The sequence below is a fragment of the Agelaius tricolor genome, unplaced genomic scaffold (genome assembly GCF_023055355.1).
Source record: "Agelaius tricolor isolate 1412-34295 unplaced genomic scaffold, bAgeTri1.0.p SCAF_11, whole genome shotgun sequence".
Lineage (NCBI taxonomy): Eukaryota > Metazoa > Chordata > Aves > Passeriformes > Icteridae > Agelaius > Agelaius tricolor.
Window position 1 is genome coordinate 26,878,335 of NW_027269271.1, and position 23,130 is coordinate 26,901,464.

The following is a 23,130-nucleotide window of genomic DNA, read 5'->3' on the forward strand; positions in this document are numbered from 1 at the left end:
TTACCTGAAGTTCAAGTGCTCCACCAGAACGTACCCATCTGAGGGAGGAGGAAAAGCGAAGGGAATTAGCAAAAAGGACGGGAATTAGCAAAAGGGAAGGGAATTAGCAAAAAGGAAGGGAATTAGCAAAACCTGGCCAAAGGTGGCCGAGCACGCAGGACGTGCCGTGGTTTGGGAGGTGGTTTGGGAGGTGGACTGGGAGGTGGACTGGGAGGTGGACTGGGAGGTGGCTTGGGAGGTGGATTGGGAGGTGGATTGGGAGGTGGATTGGGAGGTGGACTGGGAGGTGGATTGGGGAGGTGGATTGGGGAGGTGGATTGGGGAGGTGGTTTGGGGAGGTGGATTGGGAGGTGGATTGGGGAGGTGGATTGGGAGGTGGATTGGGGAGGTGGATTGTCACCCGGAGCTGGGCTGCAGACTCACATCTGCCCTGGGCGTTGCGGCAGATGACGGCGTGGCGCTGGGCGCCGTGGGCCGTGCCGTGGGTGTCGATGACATCCAGCTGTTCCCCAGCTGTGAGCGGCAGGTCGGCGCGGCGCTGGCTGCGCACCGAGCGCGCGGCGCGGGCCCTGGCGAGCACGCGGATCTCCTGGTGGTACTGCAGGACAGGACAGGGAACAGGCACGGGTTATTCTGTACCTGGGTGTGCAGCCTTGGAAGGGCACTGGGGAGGGAGGGAGGTGGAGATTGCAGGGTGGGTTGCGAGGCTTTGGGGAGAAGGGGGAGAAAAGGCACAGCAACACCTCTGATGGAGATCCAGATTAGGGGAGTGGGACTGGTGCCTTGAAGTGGCTACCTAAAACAGAGGCTAGACAAAATTAATAAAATTTGAAGAATAAAATTTGAAGAAATAAAATCTGAAGAAATAAAATCTGAAGAAATAAAATCTGAAGAAATAAAAGTGGGTATTTGTTACCATGATATTTTATGAAAAATCCCCTTGCTAGGATTTTTTCTCTTGAGAAGCCTCAAAAAAGAAATGTAAGCAATAAGTAAGTATCTGATTGCTTGAAATGTGGTTTGGAGGTTGTTTACCAACAGGTGTATCTTTGATTGGTTCTATGTGAATTGTTTTTACTTAATGATTAATCCCAGTCCAGCTGTGTCGTACTCTTTGGTCAGTCATAGGTTTTTATTATTCATTCTTGTCTAACCTTGTGATGTCTCCTCTCTCTTCCTTTAGTATTAGTTTTAGTATATCATAATATAAATATAACATATTTATATAATATAATTATAGATATAATATAATTATAGATATAATTATTAATATAATATAATATAATATAATATAATATAATATAATATAATATAATATATCAACCTTCTAAGAACTTAAAGTCAATTCTCGTATCTCACCTCATCCTGGGACCCACAACAGGTATTTATTGCAGGCCTTCAATAGGTACATGTTGGGCAGTCAGGAGCCTCCCAGAGGCTACACCCAAGACAGATGGTGGTCATGAGTTTTTCTGACAATTATAAGTTTGGTCCAATTACATATCAATTAATCCTCCAATTACAGCTTCAGGTAATTGTGGGAAATGGATTTGTAGAAAAATTCTCAAAGCCTGACTAGGCTCACACACAGTGTGCATCTGTATGTAAACCAGAAATACTGACTTGGAAATGCCAACTTAGAAATGCCATGGATCAGGACAGACATTGTTGAGAGAGAAATGGAACTAGAAGCAAGTTTCAAAGGATGGCCTTGCAGATAAGACTAAATACTTTTGAGAAATAGAACTAGGAAAGATGCACTGTAGTAGGACCCACCAGGGGTAATTTTAGATTATTGGCTTTAAGGCATCTACAGCATGGTGTGGCAAAAGCTGATAGGCTAAAAAACACTTATAACATATTGTAATTAGGAAATAGTTGGTTTCTGATTGTGATGGCTTGAATTATAACATCTGTATTGTCTCACACTTCTCATGAGACTGAAAATGGAATAAAAGTTTTTAAAACACCTCTCAGTTGCCCAATCTCTGGGTCAGAAAAGGGCTTAATCTGACAAATTGGTGCCCCATGTGAGGAGACAACTCCGCACCAGTTTGCTCCCCCTCAATTCACTTTTGTCTGTGCTTCTCTGGGCCTGAGGCAGTAAGGCATCCTTGAAAATCAGGCCTAGAGAGATTGCTTTGTCTGACCAAAATGTGAAGAGTTAACTGATGCTTTATATGGAGTTTAGAGTTATACACTGATGCAGTGTTATAATCCTGATGCAGGATTTGAAAAATATAAAAGCTAAATCCTAAGGCATCAGCTGAGGACCAAGAAGGTTCCACCAGGTGTCTTTTAAGCAAACCACAGAGCTGCCTTTCTCCTCTAGAGACCCCAGCTTAGGCAAGAAGGCAGCAGGTCAGGGGAAAACTTTCCCAGCACAGCTGAGGACCAACAACATGAATAGTTTAAACAGGCTACAGAGCTGCTTTCCTCCCCTGACAGAAAAAGACACATACCATAAATGTCTCTCTAAAGAACTTCTCTTCTTTGTCCATCTTCTTGCTCTTTTCTTCACTGCTCTTCTTGAATTTGAAGATATTTCTGCAACAAGAGAGACACACACACACAATACATATATGCATTTCTGAGCTGCAATTAAATAACCCCTGGCACATCTGAAATTGCAACCCAGAGCCTAATTCCAGCCTTGTCTGCAAGGAACTCTTGGAATAGCAAAGCACACAAAGTTCACATCCCTATTTCTCAGAAAAGGGTGAACAGACAACTCAAATTTAGTGAGGCACAACTTGAGCCATTTTGTATCTCCACTTGGGATAATTTTTTTATTCTTTGGTCTGTAAGCAGCGTGGGAACAAATAAACTCTCTATTGAGTGTTTCAAATCAGCCCCATTTCTATGGAAGTCAACAATTCACTTCTCCCCCAGCAGTTTTTCTCCTTCTGGTTTTATTTATGCTCAGAAATAAAGGGTCCCCAGATAACTCTCATCCTGAGTCTTATGGAAGTGGGGTTTGACGCAGCTCTCCAGATTTTCTTTGGGATTTTTAGCACACAGAGGAGAAAGTCCCCCAAGCAAACATTTATGTGGCACTGTAAAGTGGAAAACAAGTTCTTATAACCCACTTAAAGGGAGTGGGGCATTCCCTGCATATGGGGATGCCACTCTTTCTGATACGTGAAATTACAGCTCTAGCATTCATTTTAAAACTAAGACAGGAAACAAACACCAAACAAAAAACCTGCCCACCCATTTGTAATAAATTATTCATCCCTGGATCATTTTGATGCACTTAAAGAGGAAGGGAAACAAGAACTGAAATTAGGGAATTCTAAGCTGTGAAGGGATTTCTGCTTGGGAATCTGCGATCTTTAAGGGAAGGCTGAAATTGCACGGACTCCCTGATGGTCTGTAAAGTTATACCTGAGACTCTGCACAGCACAACCAGTGGTGCTTGAGCAGCCCCATGCAGGAACTCTGTGGGGAGAACCCAAAAATGGGCCTCCGATTTACATTCAAATTCCCATGTATTAGGTAATGAAAAAGGTCATTGTGATGCACATTTTTGTGATCTAAAAGGGAAAGGAAATCTCCCACTTCCATGTGAATTTTTGCAGCACCAATAACAACAACAACAACAAAAATTTTGTTTTTATGCACAAATGGCACAGCAAGAGTCAAGGCAATCAGCCCAAATAATCAATACTTTAAAACACTAGGCTCTTACCAAAAACATAGAATCTTAGAATCATAGAATGGTTTCACCCCCTGCCATGGGCAGGGACATCTTTCATTATCCCAGGTTGCTCCAAATCCTGTCCAACCTTGTCTTGGATTCCTCCAGGGATCCAGGGGCAGCCACAGCTTCTCTGGAGAACCTGAGCCAGGGCCTCCCCACCCTCACAGGGAGGAATTCCTTCCAAAAATCTAATCTAAATCTACTAAAATAGCAAAAATGAGCCAAATATATGGGAAGTAACAACTTTTGGCTCAGCTCAGTGGAAAATCATGACAAGACTTCAGGTTAAGACCTTTGGGTATCCTCCCCTTGTGCTCAGCTCAGATCCAAGGGTTTGCTTCACCCTTGAGATATTTTCTGCAAAGACTCCTGAAATTTGGCTTCAAAGGGAAAGGACCCTGGACTATCAACCAACACAAAATGTCTGTGCAATCAGGGACATCCTGCTCCTGAAAGCACTCAGGGATGTGTACAAAGTCAGACAAAATGGGAGCACAGAATGGAAATCAAGACCTTTCCACGTCGTCGATGCTTTTCCTCTTGTCCTTGTACTCTTTCACCACCCGAAGTTTTGGCATCCGGGCTCTGTACTTGTCATCCTTCCCTCTGAGAGGAGCAGACAGGCAGGAATTCAGGTTTTTCCCAGCAGATTGTGTCCCCTCCCCAGATCCCTGTGCCTACAGAGCTGAAATTTTTCTCCATCTCCCCCCAGCCCGGCACTGAAATGCAAACACTTGCTGTGATTTACACCAGCACGCGCAGCCACCGCAGTCATCTGGCAGCAAGACACCAGGACATGCTGTTCCTATTAAAAGTAATTTTTCTGACAGGGAGCCTGCCAGGACGGGGCTGATAATCGGGTCTGGGAGACGGAGTTTTCCTTCCTTAGGAAAAAGATCTGATTTTTCACGTGTTTCAGGGAGCTGCTCTCTCCTTTTCACGTCTCTGGCGCTAACTGGGTAACAGATCCTGCCAAATTAAACACACACAGGGAGGGCACCTGGATTGTCTCCAGAGGACTGAATCCCAACCAGATCATGACCCTCAGTGGGTTACAGTACCTGGCACAGGTTTGTGCCAGGAGGAAAATCTCCTTGGGTTGAGGACAACCCCAGGACAGGGCACCCTCCTCACCTGGTCTCTCTCTGCTCCACCGCGACATCATCATACACGTTGTCCTCCTGGGACACAGCTGCTGTCAACCAAAATGCAGGACAGAAAATGATTAGGAGATGTCCCTCTGAGCCTGGTTAAATAATCACACCACATAATCTATTGCAGAGGAAAATTTGAGCTGCTGCTTGTTGCTCAACGCAAAGGGGCCAAGGAAATGCAAGAGGAGCCTCGGAGCTCCCAAACACCCAGCAAAGGTTCAGCACAAAGAGTGATGCTTGGGTTGGTTAGTTGTGTTTATGGGCAGTTTTCTGCATGGGTTTGGCCATCCAGCTCCATGGATGGAGCAGGAGCAGGAGCAAAGCCCCAGGTTTGCACTGCAGCCAGCCCAGGCAGCGTTCCCAACACAAGGACTCGGGTATGTTCACTCCTGTGTTCAAATTCTCAAGGTTAAGGCTGTATCCACCCTGTTTATGTAAAGGAACTTGACTCTCCAGCAGGCAGGAATAAAGAGCTTTACAAAGAGTAAAACCCTTTGTAAAGGGTTTTGTAAAGCCAGAGTGCCTTGGGCTCACATACCACTGCCAGCAGTGGTTCTGCATGGGTAAGTGTTTCACACCTTACCTTGCTGGATTTACCCAGATCTGCAGGAGAAATGCTCTTCTTTAAAGCAAAACCACCCAAAAATGAGCAAAATCCCCACCCTCAAATGAAACACAAATCTCTATCAAGTTTTCAAGGCTACTGCTGCCACAATACATAAATTTCAGAAAGGCACAGTGCACCAGGCTGATTGTACAAAACATTTGGCTCTTCAAACACACAGACAAATCCCCAGGAGTCAGGTACAGGTATGTGCTTACCTAAATTTGGCACTGAAATGGAAACCAGTCTGTGGATAGAAGAAAAGGCTTTTAGAAACAAATCTGCACATCAGCAATGCCCAAAAAGCCACGAGGAGCCCCCAAAAAGTTGTCAGTGATGCTGCTGAAGTGACAGAGACAGGTGGAGGTGCATGGGCTCCGTGGTACCAACAGCATTTCCCAAAATGATATCCCTTGCTAAATAAGCATTTCCAGCAATAAGAGCCATGTGTTCATCAAGCAGGAAAGATCTACACTGCACCCAAAGAACAGTCCAAACTCCTGCTGCCCTTCTCAACAGCAAGGGCTTTGCTTGACAGTTGGAATATTTACTCAGTGGTAATTCCTTCCTGTAAGTCTGCCAGCATCAGGGGCTGTCCAGGAATTCACAGGTGACAATGTCTGTAGATATCTAAGATAATTTCAGGAGCTTTAAGGGTTCTTTGAAACAGGAGAATGGCACAAAAGCTGGTGGGTCTTTCCCTGTATTGATATTTATATTTGAAGGAGCTGCTGCGGGGTATCTTGTGTGAAAAGGTTTGTAAGGAAAACAAACCTTCCTGACATGAAAGAGGAAATGTTTAACCTGGAATTCCCAAAGAAATAAGCAAAGGCAGTGTTTTCCTGGAGTTCAGGCACTGTGCACAGGGTGAGGCTCTCGCTGGCAGCAATGGAGGACAGGTTCTGCAGGTTCTGCACACCTGAGGAAAAGGCAATTTCCCTGGAAACTTATGGACAGTTTTGAAAATTAGAATACCCAAAAAGGCACTGTGGGAAGTTATACAATATTCCCTGCCCCTTTAGAATGAAAACTCACTGTTAAACTTCTCCAGTTTAACAGTGAGCTAAACTTCTTTTGCTCTTGGCTCTGAATGGAACCTGGAATAAAACCCCACATCAACAAGGCTGTCCCTGATCCTGGCTCCCAGGTCAAGGCAGCAGGTATCACCTTCCTACATTCCCCTGGGCACCTTGTGCCATGCTGAGGTACCAGAAAGGTGCCAAAGGCAGCAGAAAATCTGTGAAAACTTGGAAACTGCTGTGGGACCAGCTCCAGGAGATTCCTGATGCCACAGATTCTGTAGAAGCTGCACAGATGGACCATTGGCCACTGCTGCCATAGTAGCTCCTAGTGAGTTGATAGAAGCACTTTTGAGCTATGTTTCCCCCCAAAAAAATCTGTATTCCTTACTTCTAGAACTCCTGCTCTCCAATAATTGCCAGGAGGAATGCTCAGGTTTGAAGTGGGAAGGGGTGAGACCACCAGCATTTTCTTACCTGAGGTTGTCCTTGAGCCTGAAATTGTTCAGCTTCAACTTTTCTATCTTAAACAGGTTTGCAAATCTCTTTTGTTTTTCTGTTCTGTCCAAAAGAGAAGCAGGTTTTAAATTCAAAGAGACACAAGGTGCAGAAGCAGCCCCAGAGATCCTGAGGCAGGGAAAGGAAGGGCAGCAGACCCTGGACCTCAGCTCAGAAGAATTTAAGTGTTGACAGCATCATGTGGATCATAGACTCGCTGGGATAAGCACCAGCACAGCAAAAGGTGCTTAATAATTGAGCCCAAGATGATATTTTTGCTTAGCTTTAAATTTTTCTGTGTTAATTGAAGCTGTTCTCCTCTGACCCAATAACTAGAGGGTGATCCAGGTTTCTTGGGAGAGAAAGCTCCTGAGGAAAGGGCAGCATTACCCAGAAGCATTGCAGTGACCTTTAAAGAGACATCAGGGGCACCTTCTGAGCCACCCTCCATCACACATTTTTACTGTGTGTGTCCTTGAGGAGGACGGTCCTCGGCACACGCTTCTCTCTGAAGTTTACAAAGGGCTGCAAATCTAAACTGCAATTTTCTTGTACAGTATCTGCAGGCAACCCAGGTCCTCCCCTGGGGGTCATTACCCCTGCACAAGGACCATTAAAAACCCTTTATGTGTCTCAACACACTTAATCCTGCCCGTGGGATCAATAGAGGGATCACAGAAAGGCTGGTGTGGGGATTAGGACCCTGACCTCTGAAACCTCTGAATTTGGTCCCAGAGGGCCTTGAAATTCCTCTGCAGCCCCAGCAAGATGCACTGCTCCCCTTGAGGGAGAGTTTAATTTGTGCACCCACGGGGTGAAGAAGAGGCAGGGATGGGGAAGTGCCTGATCCGTGTGGGAGCCCCTTCCCTCTGGATGGAGGAGCTGCTGCTCCCCCACCGCGCCACTCCCACGGACAATTTGCAGAGAAATGACACTTCCTTCTTTTAACAACCATCCTGCCACCTCCAGGGGGTTCAGCTTTCCCCCTTTCCCTCCCTCTCTGTCACACACAGGCTGTACATCCACACGGAAGCTGGGCTGGGATGCAGATGCAGGCCAGTGCAAGCTTCTCATCCATCAGGGAAAAGCAGATGCTCAGCAACACCTTGTTATTCCTCCCACACTGCTCCTCAGGAGAGAGCCACCAGATGCACTCCAGCAATCCTGTGCCACATGTGCCTTTCCCAAAGGCTGTCTCTGTTCCTTACAAAGGCAAACTTTTACTGCACGAGGGTAGGGAACCACACAAAACACAACTAAAATTCACCTTACACCTCCTAATCCATTTGGGAAGCTCAGGCAGTGCACAAACCAGAGGCTGCAAAACTCATTGGTTTTATAACACACCCCGTGGAAAGCAAATATCTTGAGAGGCTACATAAAAAATGAGCAGGTTGCAGGTTAGTTACAGAACATCAGGTTCTTCTCCAGCCTTCTGTGATCTCAAATGGGAGCATTTTGTCCTGTTTGTTCCGTGAGCATCCCCTCTTTTTGGCACACAAAAAAAGGCGCAGCCAATTCTCAGCTAGAGCTGAGCAACACTTTGAATGAAGAGAAGGCAAGTGAGGCTGTGCTGTGTGCTTGATGCAGGAATAGGTTTGGGAAGGCAGCATTTCCAAAGGATGGAGGGTGTTACAGGAGGAAAAATCCCCCTCACTGCCCTGGGATTTAATTTTGGCAATGGCTTTTTGCTCCCAAAGTGTTAGCCAAAGGGGAAAGAGGGAGGAGGAAGGGAAGAAACCCACCCACACAACAACTTTCTGCAGTTGAGTCAAGGGAAAAAAAGAAAAAGGCTTCCAGCCAGTACCTGGCATGTGAGATCAGGGCTGAATGGCCAGAATTTCAAAATACAGGCTAAGAAATTGTAGCTTACCCTGGTTTTGCTGGGTTATCACCCCCAATCTCAACATCTTCATATGTTTCCTCATAGCTGTTTCCTGAAACTTAGAACCAAGGCATGCCATTAGGACAAGTTCAGGAGCAGTAAGGTGAGGTTTGCTGGACAAATTGCACCCAGACCTTTTACATTTTACTCTTCAGGGCTGCTCAAATGAATTCCATGCTAGACGTGCATACTACTCCCCACTGGTTTTAATGGGAACTCAGAGCAACCCAGCCAGGAGGAGACACTGGAGATGCTGAAAGTGAAACAAAACCATTCCCAGCATCTCCCAGGGACCAGCCCAAATTGAAAGCAGCTTCTGTTTGAGCTTCCCCACTTACTGCTGTCTGAAGTGAAGGAACTGGAGGCATCTGAGCCGTGGCTGCTGGAAGACACAAGTGTGACATGGGGGGTTTCTGCAGGAGGGATTTTAAATGACATTTCCAAGGCACAGGCACTGCAAGAGCCCAGGGCCACACTCACAGTCTGTCCTGCAGCTCCTCAACATCATCATAGATGTCCTCTGGGGCCTGCAGAGACTGCCCAGGGGTTTGGCCCAAGGCTGTTCCTTCTGGCTTTGGAGCACCAAAACCCATGCTCTGCCCTGGAAATGAGATTATAAATAAATACATGAAATGAATAAATGAAATAAATTATAAATAAATGAAATAAATTATAAATAAATGACAAAAATCTTTGTTTTAGGAGCTTTTCTGAGGAGCTCCTCTCAGAGAAAGGAAAACTGTTGAGCGTAACACAACAAATAAGAGCCTACAAATATATTTTCCATTCCAGGAAATTCTTTGCTCTGAGACACTTCAAGAAACTAAAGTGAACAATTTTCAAAGATTTTAGCTTTAAAAGTCATAAAAACATTTTATGTTTAAAGAACTTAAAATGTCTGTTGATTTTTTCAATTATGGCAGCTCTGACCCAAATCTTCCTCACCTAAAAGCATCCAAGAGATTTTTCTTGGATCTCCAGAGAATTGATTGGAGGGAAAGCTTGGCATGGTTGGTGGAAATGTTAAGAACCAAATAATGAACCATTCCACTGGAATACTCCTGTAAATCAGCCCCTTGGAAAGGACCCAAGGAGGATGAGCACCCCTGAGATGGATTTCACTGAGGGCTGGAATCAAGCCTGGGAGTTGCACCTCATGAGGTTGGAAACAGATTATTCCTGGAGAGCTCCTAAGTGGCAATGTTAGAACCTTAAAACTGACTTGAGAGAGTGGGAGCGATGCAGAAATGCAGCCACACAAATAAAAGCAGATAATGTTTGTAAATGAACAAGGGGAGTGCTCCAGGCCAGGCTGGGCAGGGCTTGGAGCACCTGGGACAGTGGAAGGTGGCAGGGGGTGCAAGGAGAGGAACTTTCAGCTCCCTCCAACTCAAACCATTCTGATTCATGCAGCAGATCTTGCTGGACACAGGCACTACCTCAATATGATCCAGCTAAAGACCAAAACTTCTGCAAAACATCCAAATTTGGTGGACCAAAATCTCCAAATCAGCCTCTCTGTTGAAGCAGGAGGCTCACCAGGAGTACTTTGGGAAAAAAAAAAAAAATCCCAGCAGAAATTACCTGCAGCTGTTCAAAGGTCAAGCAAACCAGCAAGATCTTTTACAGAAACAGACACCAACCAAACCAGAAAATTATTATGAGGTGATTTAAAATAATAATAATAATAAAAAAAAGAAATACCTGAGAACCACACCAATAAAAATAACCACGGTCACAGTCAATTTACACTTTCTCCTTCACACTCCTGGTCTGCCCACAGAGCCCAGCAGAGCCACTTTTCTCTCTTTCATCTGTGAAATGCTCCCAGATGACACCAGTGGCTCGCAGGGCCTTTACAGAACAGGACCCATGAACATTTACAGCTGAAGTTGTGCTTACAGAGGGGATGTGATTTGGTTTAATTGTGCAGCTGAGGTGCCTTTCAGCACCTCTGGCCACTGCCCCAGAGCATCCTGACAGAAAGGAGCCCAAAGTCAGCCTGGCACCACGAGGAGGTGGAGCAAGGAGCCATCTCAGCGAGGCACAGAGGGAGGCTTCAGGCTCTCACCCTGCTCATTGCTACCCCAAGCCTTGGCCAGCCCCTTTCCTGAGAGCCCATAAATGATGAGGAGCAGAGGAGATGGGTTTCAGCTCTCAGGATAAGGGCAATCTGCTAGAAAAACAAACACCTCGGCCGGAGCCGTGCAGATGGTTAACCAGCTTAGGAAGCTGCTTGCACAGCCAAAATAAATGATCCACACCAGAATACAAACGCTCAGGCAACCTTTTGCCCCGGTTTAACTAAATTGGTTCAAGAGTTGCATCCAAATTTATCGTTATTTCCCATATGGAAGAGACATTTGGGCAGCAGATGGGGCTGGGGATTGGGGAAACGCTCAGTGGTGCAAGGAGATACTCACAGTGCTCTGCTCTGTCCTTTGCCAGCCCTGGTGGGGTTGGATACATTGCATTTTGGGGACTGGTCACATCCTGCTTCCCTTGCAGAACCTTCAGCCCACCTCTGCCATCTGCCTTGGGGGACATGTACTCATTTCCACCTGTCTGGGGTCCAACGTTGGGTTTGGTCAGTGCAGCCCTTAGAAACAGCTTTCTAATGTGCAGATTTCTATTACACATCCATGCATCCATAAGAATATCAATTATCTGTGGACTTAAAGCAGTTTCACACCCTTCCCCATCAACCTTTCAGGCTGAAGCAGTTGAGTGATGGACAAGCAAAAGAGAAGGTGGAAACCCCCTGGGATTAAGGGCTCAAGTTTCCCAAAATGTTTCCTCAACTGTTTCCCAAACAGAGAGAGGACAGAAGGAGAAGAGACGTCCTATAATAATTATTAAAATTAACCTCAAGGATACAATACCTCGAACATTTTGTTCTCCTCCAGTTTTGCTCTTTCATGACTTGGTTTTCCCTCTTTTTCATCCTCTGTTAGAGCTCTTTCTGGACTGAAATGTTCAGAAATGAGAGAGATCTCAGCACACAGACACTTCAGCAAAGCCACAAACACATTGCCCTGTGACAGTGCCCAAACAAGAAGCTCATTTTCCCTCTGAATGAGGGAGATGCCCAAATGACCACCAGCAAAGTGAGGGCAAATCCCAATCTAAAGGCCAGTAGTAACGCAGGAATAATACAAATAACTCTTGGAAGAGAGACAAATTAATATTTTTGTTTTCTCACAGCTGGAAAGGACGAAATAGATCCATTTGTGGTGGCACCTGGATCTCACAATGTGCCTCTCACCACACTGTATTGAGATTTAGGCAAGAAGAAACAGCAACAGGATGCAGGACTTGATACCTTTTTTTCCCAGCATCACAACAATACCCACAAAAGTGACCCCTTTTTATCACATAACCCTTCAATCACCACCAAAAAACCCAGCCTTCAGACAGTGACCATAAACACACACCACAAGGAGCTCTAAGTGTGCCATTTGTAGGGTGAAATTCAGAATGGACCTTGCCTTGCCTTGGACCTAGAGCCAGGTGCCCTGGTTTGAGAGCCTCATAACTCTCCCTGTTTGCACTTTTCAGGTTTCAGTAGGAATAGAGAGTGTAATTTTTTTTAAAATCTCCCCCCCCCCCAGATATGTTTTAGAATGAAAGCAATCTTAGAAACCACAAGTGCTGGCAAAGAAAGGCATCATCTCTGCTGTCTTGGTCATGAAATATATGAAATTTCTTTATATTTACTGAGTGTTACAATATTCAATTCCTAATCCTAATCAGTTGTGGGGCTAGAAGAAGTTTGAGGGAGAGGAAAGGAAATTACCTGGATTTGGCAAAGGGGAAAATCTTCTGTTTCTAGAATAAAGCAGAGGAAAGCCTTCAGCCACTGTGCTTTTCTCAGCAGTCAAGCTTTCACACAAGGCCTCAACTGTCAACCAGCATTTAAAGAAATATTTCTTTAGAAAGCCCAGAAGTATTTTATGTTTGGAATAGTCATCAGAAAAGGATATTTCATCTCCTTTGCAGGACAGGGAATGCACATATTGACAAACTATCCAGGGATAATAAAACAGTGCTGGGGTTGGACCAGTGAAGCTACTGGTCAGCATGGAAGCTGTTACAGAAAGGAGAGCTTGCAGAGGAGGAAGTTTTTTAAATTTAAATAAAGATTTCCCAGCCTGCCATAAAGTGAGGCTCCAGCCAAGCCAGAGAAGCTCTCTGAAAATCACACAGAGATAAATATGTTTGGAGAGCTGTGCTATTTCCCAGGCAGTGCGATGGCTTTGCAAGCCAGGACTTGAAACTGGAGTCTGACATTTCACAAAGAGTTTGAGCATGGCCAGAGCTGATGGCCAGGACATGGACATCTCCTGGCACGGGGTGATGAGCTCTCCAAGTGTGCTGCCAAGCCAAGCAGCCTGGCTCAATTTTGCTTTTACATCCTCACACAGGGAATACCAGCACCAGCTCACCCCTGGCAGGAAATTCCAGAACATTGCAGTGGATTTTTTTTTTTTTTTCCTCTAAAAATTCACATTCTTGATATTGGTGCTTAACACTTGGTGCACCACCAACATGCATGCAGTTGGTGTTATCACTTCCTTACATTTCTGCAGTGGAAGTCAAGGGAACTGACTCTTCCCACTGGTATGTTTGGGAATCTCATTAGGCTTTGTGTCCCCTCTGCAATTTCTTATTTATTTTTTGAGAGTCTTCACAGACAGCACGCAGGGAAATTCTTGGCAGGTAAGAAATACAGATATTAGAAGTTTTCAAGAACACTTACCTTGTGTTTTTGAGGCTCTGCCTTAGGTGCTAGGAAAGATATTTATGAACAGATATTAATTTTTAGTCCGTGTTAAAGTCACTGCACTTTTAGGTGTAAAACTCAGCTTTTCTCAACAAGAAACTGTATTATTTCCTATTTTAAAGGCTTTTTTTCCCAGCTAGCATATAATTCACCTCCCAGTGCTGCCTTTCAAAGTACCTTCAATGACACACAAGGTTGTGGTGTCCCCAGACTGGTTCAGGTACATTGGGGCTTCTTCATAATTATTCTGCTCTTCAAGTTGAGCACTGAGAAGATGAAAAAGAGAGAAAAGATTTTTTTTTTCCCCCCATCCCTTTTAGTAGTATGAAAAAAAAAATTCATCTTGAGGACAAGGAAATCAAGAGCTTTGAAAGTGAGCCTACAAAAACGCAAGGTGAAATCAGGAATTCCTCAGAGGGAGAGGAGACCTGTGGCACATGCAGGGCTCAGCTGAACCTTCCCACTGCTCGTCCTTTGGGAGGCCAGGCTGCATTTACAGGGCTCAGAGCACATCAGGAGACTTCCTACCAGGGTTAGAATCTCCTGCCTACAGCCATCCTTCGAGTAGAAACAGGAAAAAAAAAAAAAAACCCAAATAAAAAGAAACCAAAAAACCAAACCAAAACAAGGAAATCGAAGCGCAGCATTTTTCAAGCCTACCCAGGTACTTTGAAATTGATAACAATTCCCAGCTTGCACTCTTGGGCACGTGGGTTCTCGTGGAAAGGAACATTTAAAGGAGCTGCTCCTGATCTTCTCAAGCCATGCCAGCACCGTGAGGGGCAGGAGCCAGCCATAGGAGGAGGGGAAGCGCCACAGCTCCAGCACCACACAGCCCCAATATTGGGCTCCCCAGCCCAGCTCCCACCTCCCCATTCTCCTTTGCCCTTTCCTCCTCCAGAAATTCACGTTAGTGCAATGTGGGAGCAGATGGAGGGGTAAAACCCCAGCGTTCCTGAATTACCCGGGCGAATCCATTGGCCCTCCCCCCCCGCCCACAGTGAGGGAGCTTTTGGCATTTTAGGAATGCACCAGGAAGCAGCAAAAGCACAAGACACGGCTCGTAACACACGTGGGGGACAGGGTAAGGTGGGGAAAGAGCAGAAGGAAGAATTCTAGAAGGAACTTCCTCCTTCTAGCTGTAAAAATCCCTCAGGGAGGGTCTGTTTTTCCTGGAATCACCTCACTGTCACCACTCAGCTTCAACTGAGAAAGCACCAAGGGCAAACCAGAGCACAAGGAACAAGAACCTCAAGGTGCGCTTTGACAGCAGTGAAATCAGAGAAGGAACAGCCCCCGAAGCCAAGCAGGAGGCTGTGCTGATGGCAGGGGTGTCCCCTGCAGCCCCCAGCTCTGGGACACTGCCCTGCTGTCCCACAGGGTGCTCCTCACCCCACACAGCCCAGGAATAGTCAGCACAAGAGACTATGTCAGGGTCTCTCAGAGACCAGACTTCATTCCAGGTGAGGCTTCGAGGAGGGGAATTCCTGTCCCCAAACTGCTGTTATTTTGCTTTTATGCCAAAGTTTAATTAATTAATTTCCCCTGTTATCACACAGTTAATATTTAACAAGTGACCTACTGTAAGGACCATATCACAAGTATTGGAGCAGGACAGCTAACCCTGCTGCATTACATTGCTAGAACAGCAAGGAGGAGGTTATTTTTTGACCAGTTCTCTTCTGACAAGTACAGGTTAAAAGTTAACACCAGCCCACACAGGCAGGGGCACCTCATGATGTCAAGAACAACTTGCTGTGATAGCTGGAGGAGTTGTTTGGGCACAGAAAGTATTTTAAGAATTCCCCTCTCTTTGTTTTGGTTCAGCTGATCCATTTCCCCTTTCCACACCTACAACAAAACACGTGTATGAATATTTCCCCCCGCTTTTGCTGCTCTTGTACAAATCCCAGGTTGCTGCACAGCCACTCGTGACAAGTCAGACACCAGGAAAGTCAGGATCTCCCTGCATACAAAAAAGAATTGTGTCTGCAAGATTTTTGAGCTGTTTCAGACAAACTCAAGTGATTTTGGACCACCACCCAACAAGAACCTCACTTCAGCATGTGGAGGCAGCTGAAGGGTGAGGAGGGCAGTGGCTCCTGTGCCCTGGTTCAGCTGGCTGCACAAACACAGGATCACAGAATCGTGCAGGGATACAAATTCCTTTGCTGCTGGCAAAGAAACCCCCAACACCTTCTGGCTACGCCAGGGCTTTGTTTCAGCAACAGTGTTCAAAAGCATTTCTGTTCTAAAAACACAAAAGTTGAGTACACAGCAAACAGGAAGCAAAAAACACACACGGGATGGGGGTGATGACTGTGCAACTAAAGCAATGGCAGAGTTCTACTCCCCACCAGCTAAACCAGACCTAAAGACATGGATATGGCTCTCCATGAGGCTTTAAGAGCCCACAAGAGAAAAGAGGGGTGAAGTTTTCTCCATTAGGAGAGGGCCCTCCCAGCCAGCTTTGAGCTTGCCATGTAGGTCCATCACACACAGAATCCTAGAATGGGTTGGGTTGGAAGGAACTTTAAACATGATCCAGTTCCAAACCTTCCCTCTCCCACAAGCAGGGACACCCTCCACTAGAGCAGGTTGCTTAGGATCCCATCCAACCTGGCCTTGCACATTTCCCCTTCCTTGAGCAGCCCCTGGAGCAAGCTGCTGCCTCCAGGATGGGCCATTCCCTCCAGGCTGGATGGGAAATGGGATGGGGATGTTCCCATTGGTGCCTCAGGTTTCAGCTGTTATATTTTTAGATTCTGTGCTGCTTTAGTGTGCAGTTCTGAGCTTCATATGAGGGATGGTGAGCTCTGTGCACAGAGCAGGGAGAACAAACAATTCCTGCTCCAGCTGGGCACCAAGGACAAATGATCCAAATCTCAGCCCCAGAAGCACAAACACCGTGGGCAGGAGAGAGAAAAACAAGCAGGGTGGGACTGCAGGGGCTAAAGCTGGAATGGGACAATGAACTGCAAGATGCAAATGGAGCAGAACTGATCCCAGGGACAGAGCCCGTGCCCGGCCGTGCATTTTGGGGCCATTTTGGTTCATCTTGGGTGCAGGCCTGGCTGGGCTCTGGTGCTGCCCAAGGTGCATCCATGGAGGAGATGCTTTGAATAAATCCCTGCTTTATTCTGGAGCTCTGCCCAGCCTCTGCTCTAGGGCAGCCTGCACAGGGCCTCCCCATCACCTGTGAGCCACACCTGGCCTCTCCCCATGCTCACCTTTCAGGGGTCAGGTAATCCTCTTCTGCAGCAGCTGCACACAGAGACACACAGGATTAGAGTTGGAAGGCAAGCCCAGGCCCACCCAGAGCACACGGGAGGGGTGACAGGGACAGCCCTTCCTGCTGCACACGAAGGCAGCCGTGACACAGCACTGCCAGCACAAACTGGGGACCCGCCTCTGTTAATTTGTCACTATTATTTCACATTTCCTGCCTAAAACCTCAGGCTTTCTAGAGATAGAAATCATTGGGAGGGCATGGAGATGATGGCACATAAATGTAACTAATTCCCCCCATCAGATATATATATATTTAGAAAGGACAAGTAGGCTAGAAAACAGTTTCAATGAAAAACTCTCTTTCCTTCTCGTTCTTATCAAAGCCAGGGCACACCAATAAGAACTGGCACTGTAAAGCCAAAGAGACTTCAGCAGAGCCCTTCTTACAAAAGCAGCTCCCTTTGAATTCATCAAAAGTTGTGCCTAAAGATCTGGCTGTAATTAAGGCTGTATCTATAAAGAAACACCACTTAGCAGCTTACTAAGTGGTCCAGAATATTCTATTATGCGACATCAATAGGGTTTTATTATGGGAAACTGAACTTTTGCATTTCTTGATGTCGGAACGCTTACCGACATTGCCCTCTGTTGTATTTAAAACAGAAGTGGGGGGGGATTAGCAGACTGTTTTCTAACAATTTTATTGTGCCTTCCCACAGTTGTGTGCTCCAGAGTCGAGGCATTTCCCATTGAAGGGGAGTGATAAAGATCAGCTGGGCTCACAGGCACTGCTGCTGCTTTACAGCCAGCTGTAAACTTCTCTCAGCACGCTGCACTTGGGAGGGAACCCGGTCTCTGAGCATGGGATGGCCTCCAGCCTGGAAAACCAGATCCCTTCTCCAGATTAAGAGCAAAAATCGGCCCCATTGAAACTGCTGGGCTCTTATTAATGCTTGAGGAAGAAGCTATAAACAAGTAACAATGTCTGATTTCTGTGTGCTGGAAATCGCGGCCTTACAGCTGTCAATAAACTGCTCATTTTAATTCATTTTCTATAGAACAGATCTGGGTTGGGGGGAAAAACGACTAAATATCTCTTACTTGTTTCATTTCCTCTGTGGAGCAAAGGCATGGTGCTTTGGAAAGCACTGAGATCAACTTTTGGGGGTCTTGGAGGCTTCCCAGGGGCAGGACCCAGGGATTCAGCTGAAGGCAGAGGTTTAATCCTTGGCCACTTGCTCCCAGGGCTGTAATTCCATTTTCCTGCTCCAGGCTGGCAGAAGGCAGGTTCTGATTCTGCTCCAGAGAAGCACAAGGACAGGCAGCAATTAGCCCTGACTTGAGCAAAAATTCACATAGGATCATTAGCTGGTATACTGACATTTCTAACCAGCTCTGCCTCCTCCATCACCACGGTACCATAATGGCAGAACAAATAGAAATGCCCATTTTTACAGATTTTTACCACATGAACCATGTTGGGGTCTCAGCTCTTGACAGCTCCCTTCCTCTGGATTACAAAACACCAGCCCAATTTTCTGTGCTGGTAACAGTTTAATCCAGCAGGATTTAGGGCTGTGGCTGTTTGCAGTGCTCAGTTCTGGTGAGGTGGCTTTCCAGGGTAAACAAAGCCTTAAGGTTTTCAGTGCCCCATCACCCAGTCACGTCAGCAAGGGGAGCTTCCCAGCCTCTGAGTCTCCCAGCAGCAGTTTCTCTAAGAAATGTATTCTCAGATCTTAAATATGACCTTTTGCAAAGCTGGGAGGGTGCAGAGATGGTGGTGGGGATTCAGGTTTAAGCTCTTTTAATTAGAAAAAAACTGTCTTTGCAGACCAGCCTTGAACACCGGTGTGAAGTCACATTTACTTGGGATTGCAAAGGGCCAAGGCACAGCGAAATTAAGATAGTTTCCTGTCCTCAGTTTTTATCCTACTCTCAAAATGTGGGCAATTTCTCAGAGTGAGTTTTTTAAAAAATTGTTGGATATGGGGAATCCTCCCCTTACCCAAGCAGAGCAGCAGTTTGAGACCCATTTCTTACCTCCAGAGCCTCCAGAGCAAGCACAGAGCATTCCAATGGGGCAGCCCGGCCTCTGGTTTGAGGGTCCCAACCCTCAGGAGCTTTTCTCTCCTGCTGCCATACCCTGCACTTCCAGATCACCTATACACTCCTATATCTCTACATTCAGTGTTAAGAATACACCTTTCCATACCTTTCTGGAGCTGAGGTGGCTCTCTGGGTGCACGATAACCTGCCTGGCAGAACGCAGATGCCACCACACCCTCAGCACCTGCTCCATCAGAGCTCCTGTGTCCTCTGGGAGCCTGAGGAAGGGCAATCCCTCTGCCATGCAGAGCATCCTTCCTCTGGGCACGCCAGTCCAGCAGAGGGGAGCTTCCAGAGGCTGGCATCCTGGCACTGCCTGAAGCAGCAGGAGCTGAGTTGGCCGCCCGCTGGGCTGGACTTGTTTTCTCCTTGCGGGATAAAGTCTCTTCCCAGATCTGTAGGACATGCTGGAAAGAATCCGGGAGCTGAGCATCCTCTGGAGTTGTTTGGCTTGATCCTTGCTGGTCTGAGCTGCTCTTGGGAGGGCTCAGCCCTTTCTCCAAGGCGCTGCCCGTGCGCTCTTTGTTGCGCCCCATCCGCTCCCTGCCACCCCGAGGCCGTGCCAAGGGGCTGTGCTGGGTGAGCACAGGGGCCTGGGATGTGGCATGGGCAGGTTTGGACACTTTCACCTCTCTCTTAGGCAGGGGCAGAGGGCTGGAGGTGGTGTTCCCTGCAGAGCCAGGTTTGGGGGTGGTGTCCTTGGAAGGTTTCTTCTCTGGCTTGTTGGCCGAGTTGGAGTCATTCTGAAATCTTGCTCGGAGGGCTTTGAAATCAGTCACACCTTCCTGGGTGAGGGGAGAGAGGAGAGCACAGAGCAGCTGCTTACAGAGGTGGCAACAGGCAATTTAAACAATCATCCTGTTTTCAGAGAGAAACAGGCTGCACACCAGCCTTGGTCACCAAGGACATGCCGATCCTGGTGAAAATTTAAAAGCAGCAGAGGAGAATTTGCTCTTTCAAAGGATCCTCCAAAGGCTCACAAATCACTTCTGGTGAAGACAAAAGAGCTGAAAACAGGGGGAAATGCAGCAGCACAGCATGGAAAGCAAGCAGGAGCAGTGTGGCCAGGGGAAATGCCTCCTTCTCCCCAGTGTCACCCAGGGATGGAGAATTTCCCTTGGGAGGATCTGGCAAACACTGAATTGAATGCTAAAGCTTTCCTGGCAGGGGTGCTGCAATGCTGTTTATACACCTGCTGGGCATGAAAGCTGCACTTTATTTTCAGTACACAAGCACCAAACAGGGGAGAGGCCAGTGCTGCTCCATCCAGAGATGCCCAATCCATCCCCATCCTCCTGGAGAAAACCACCGTGAGAAGAGAAGCACCAAATATCCTCCTTGGTGCTGCACTCCCAATGGCCCCTGGGACAGAATGCTCTTCCTCCAGGGTGCTGGTTCAGCTCAGGGTCCCTTAGGCCATCCAGGGCTCTTTGGATGCCTCTCCCCTTGCCTTTAATGCCACTCCAGGAAGCAGAGCACACATGACCCAAACAGAGCATCTCCCAGTGTGGGTGATGGACACTGGCCATGACACTCAGCCCCTCTCCCACACAGTTACCAGACCCCAGGTTCTTGAAGAAAAGCAGCAAATCAGTGACAGTGCAGTTTAAAAGGGCACTTAGAGAACATTTTGTTTCAGTCCCTCACTCCCCTGCATCCCACACTGGAGAAAAGGGAACACAATTTTTGCCTGCAGTGCCGTGGCTTAAATTCAGCCCTGAACTGAACTAGGGAGAAAATATGAAGAAAAATTTATGAGCTACTTAAGTCCTTGAACTGCTCTATAACTTTTTATATGCCATGATTACATTAGGTGCTCTGCTCTGGCAGCTCAGCTCAGCACAGGGCTTCACGAGAACCTGTCTAATGAGGAAATTGGAAAAAATTATCTAGGACAGAACTTCGTTATTCTGAAAAAAGCTCCAGCCTTAAGTGTTAAGACAGAACAGATGAATAGCATACTGAGGTTTTATTGCATTTAATTGCACGATTTATTAAACACTGACAATTTCTCTTGAATAACCCCTTTCACTGACTTTATTACTTTCACAGGGTAGTACATGATGTAAAGAACCAGCCCTTGGGGGAGAGGTTTGAATTGCTCCAATTATATTTCATATTAGTGGTCAGCAGCCTGATGCTGTGCGAGCTGCCCAGACAGGCTAATCTAGCAGAGAGCCTTGGGAATGGGAGCTTCCAGAGGCACACGGAGGATGAATCAGGTTTGGGGGGAAAAAATTTAAAAAAAAAATCCCTCCAGTGATGCCAGACAGGAAATAAAGCAGTGAGGTGCCCTAATGCAATTGCAAGGAGCTGTGGCACGTGCTGCAGCAGTGGTTGAAGAGTTCAGAGCTGTTTACCTCCCCACACTGATTTTCTTTACTGGAGCAAACAATTCCTCATCAGTGCCCTCAGAGACAAAGAAAAGAGAAAGGAAAAATACCTGCTTGTCTCAGTGTGCCCCAGGTGAGGCAGACACGGGGATTTTGGTCAGGCCTCTCCCTGGCCCTGGCTGTGACAGAAATGGGCTGTGACAGTCAGGAGCTTGGCACTAAGTTTAATTAAAGTGGGGTGGATGTGAGCTTTCCTTTCCCGCCCTCAAATTGTTATTCTTCTTGCCTTGAAACGGCAGCTTCAGCTGATTTGGCTGATTAAGAGGGAGATTATCTGTGCTCAATGCACTCTCAGTGGATGTGGTTCCCCCAGAGTGCAGCCTGATGGATGCTCATGGGAAGGAGGGACAAGTATGGCCCCAAACACAGAGAACTGCTGGGGTTGAATTGCCACCTCCTGTACACCCACACCCAGCTGGGCAATCCATCCCTTCCCCAAAAAATCTCCTGAAAATGCTGTTTTTCCTTGCACAGGGCCCACCTTAGCCAGACCCTCCAAGGTGCAGTGAGTTCTCCCAGTCTCTGCAGGGATAATTCTCCATCAGAGCTGGGGCTGCTTCAACCCAAAAACCCCATCCAAGCAGCTCTCCTGTTTGATCCACACACCTTGAGGGAGATGCTCAGCCTAAACACGGTGCTGGGCAGGTCACACGTGGAGCCCCAGTGTCCCCTGAAAATCAGACCAGCTGACAAGCAGGGAGAATAAACTCATAAATTTAAAGGCCTGCCAAAAGCTCACAATGTGCATTACAGCTACATCTGGCCAAATAATTGACTGTGAATAATGCTACATTTGGCAAAAGCCCCTGCAAAGATGAGAGGGGAAGAGAGAGGAAGAAAGGAAACAAACTTCCACTGGCCGGAAAGCTGCGAGCATTAAGGAGTCAGGGGACAGAAGCATTACAGAGTCAGGGGGCAGAGAAAATTTCCATATTTTCTCCCTAAAAATAAAGTGTTCTTCTGACATCAAGATCAGTCTAGGAAGCAGAATAAAACTCAGCTTAAGGCTGTGATAAGGGTGGCTCTTAGAAGGAGCACCAGCAGGAGGTTTGTGCTGACGCCTTGGACTAAACAAAAGGAATCTGATCCACAGAATCCCAGAATAGTTTGGATTGCAATGGACTTTAAAGATCAATTTGTTCCAACCCCTTGCCATGAACACACTCAACACTGACCAGGTTGCTCCAAGCCCTGTCCAACCTGGCCTGGGACACTTACAGGGATGGGGCAGCCCCAGCTTCTCTGGGCAACCTGAGCCAAGGCCTCACCACCCTCTAAGTGAAGAATTTCTTCCCAATATCTGATCTAGCCCTGCCCTCTTTCAGTTTGAAGCCATCCCCCTTACCCTGTCATTCCAGGGCTTTGTTAGAAGTCCCTTTCTATCTCCCCTGCAGCCCCTTCAGGTACTGAAATGCTGCAATAAGGTCTTTCCCAAAGCCTTATCTTCTCAATTAATTAACTAAACTGAACTGGTCCTCATTAGTTTCCTGTAGCTGCTTTTCTAAAAGGAATCAACACAGGAAAATAAACCCCAAATAAACCCCATTCAAGACATGGCACGCCAGACAGCCGAGAGGAAGCACTGCCTGTTCCCCTCTGGAATTTCTCTGGTTTACTCCATCCCGTATCTTGATTCCCGAGGGAGCTGTGGTGGGTAAATGTTTAATCTGTGCTGCCCTCTGCCCTGGTGTGGGACGGCTGGAGCCAAGCCAGGCACCCCGGGCAGGCTGAGGAGAGCACACTGCAGATATCAT

General features: G+C 46.9%; 1 protein-coding gene across 1 annotated transcript; it reads right to left on the reverse strand.

Annotated features, from left to right (window-relative positions):
* On the reverse strand, nucleotides 1-23,130 carry FYB2 (FYN binding protein 2). The gene is made up of 19 exons (XM_071435598.1): nucleotides 22,918-23,130; nucleotides 19,090-19,768; nucleotides 17,979-18,173; nucleotides 16,877-16,910; nucleotides 13,824-13,912; nucleotides 13,623-13,651; nucleotides 12,660-12,691; nucleotides 11,746-11,830; nucleotides 11,287-11,428; nucleotides 9,344-9,464; nucleotides 9,202-9,245; nucleotides 8,852-8,921; nucleotides 6,958-7,041; nucleotides 5,680-5,708; nucleotides 4,838-4,898; nucleotides 4,217-4,309; nucleotides 2,463-2,547; nucleotides 424-598; nucleotides 1-38 (listed from the first exon to the last, which is right to left on the reverse strand). The coding sequence occupies exons 1-19, from the start codon at nucleotides 23,128-23,130 to the stop codon at nucleotides 1-3; spliced, it is 2,298 nt and encodes a 765-aa protein (XP_071291699.1).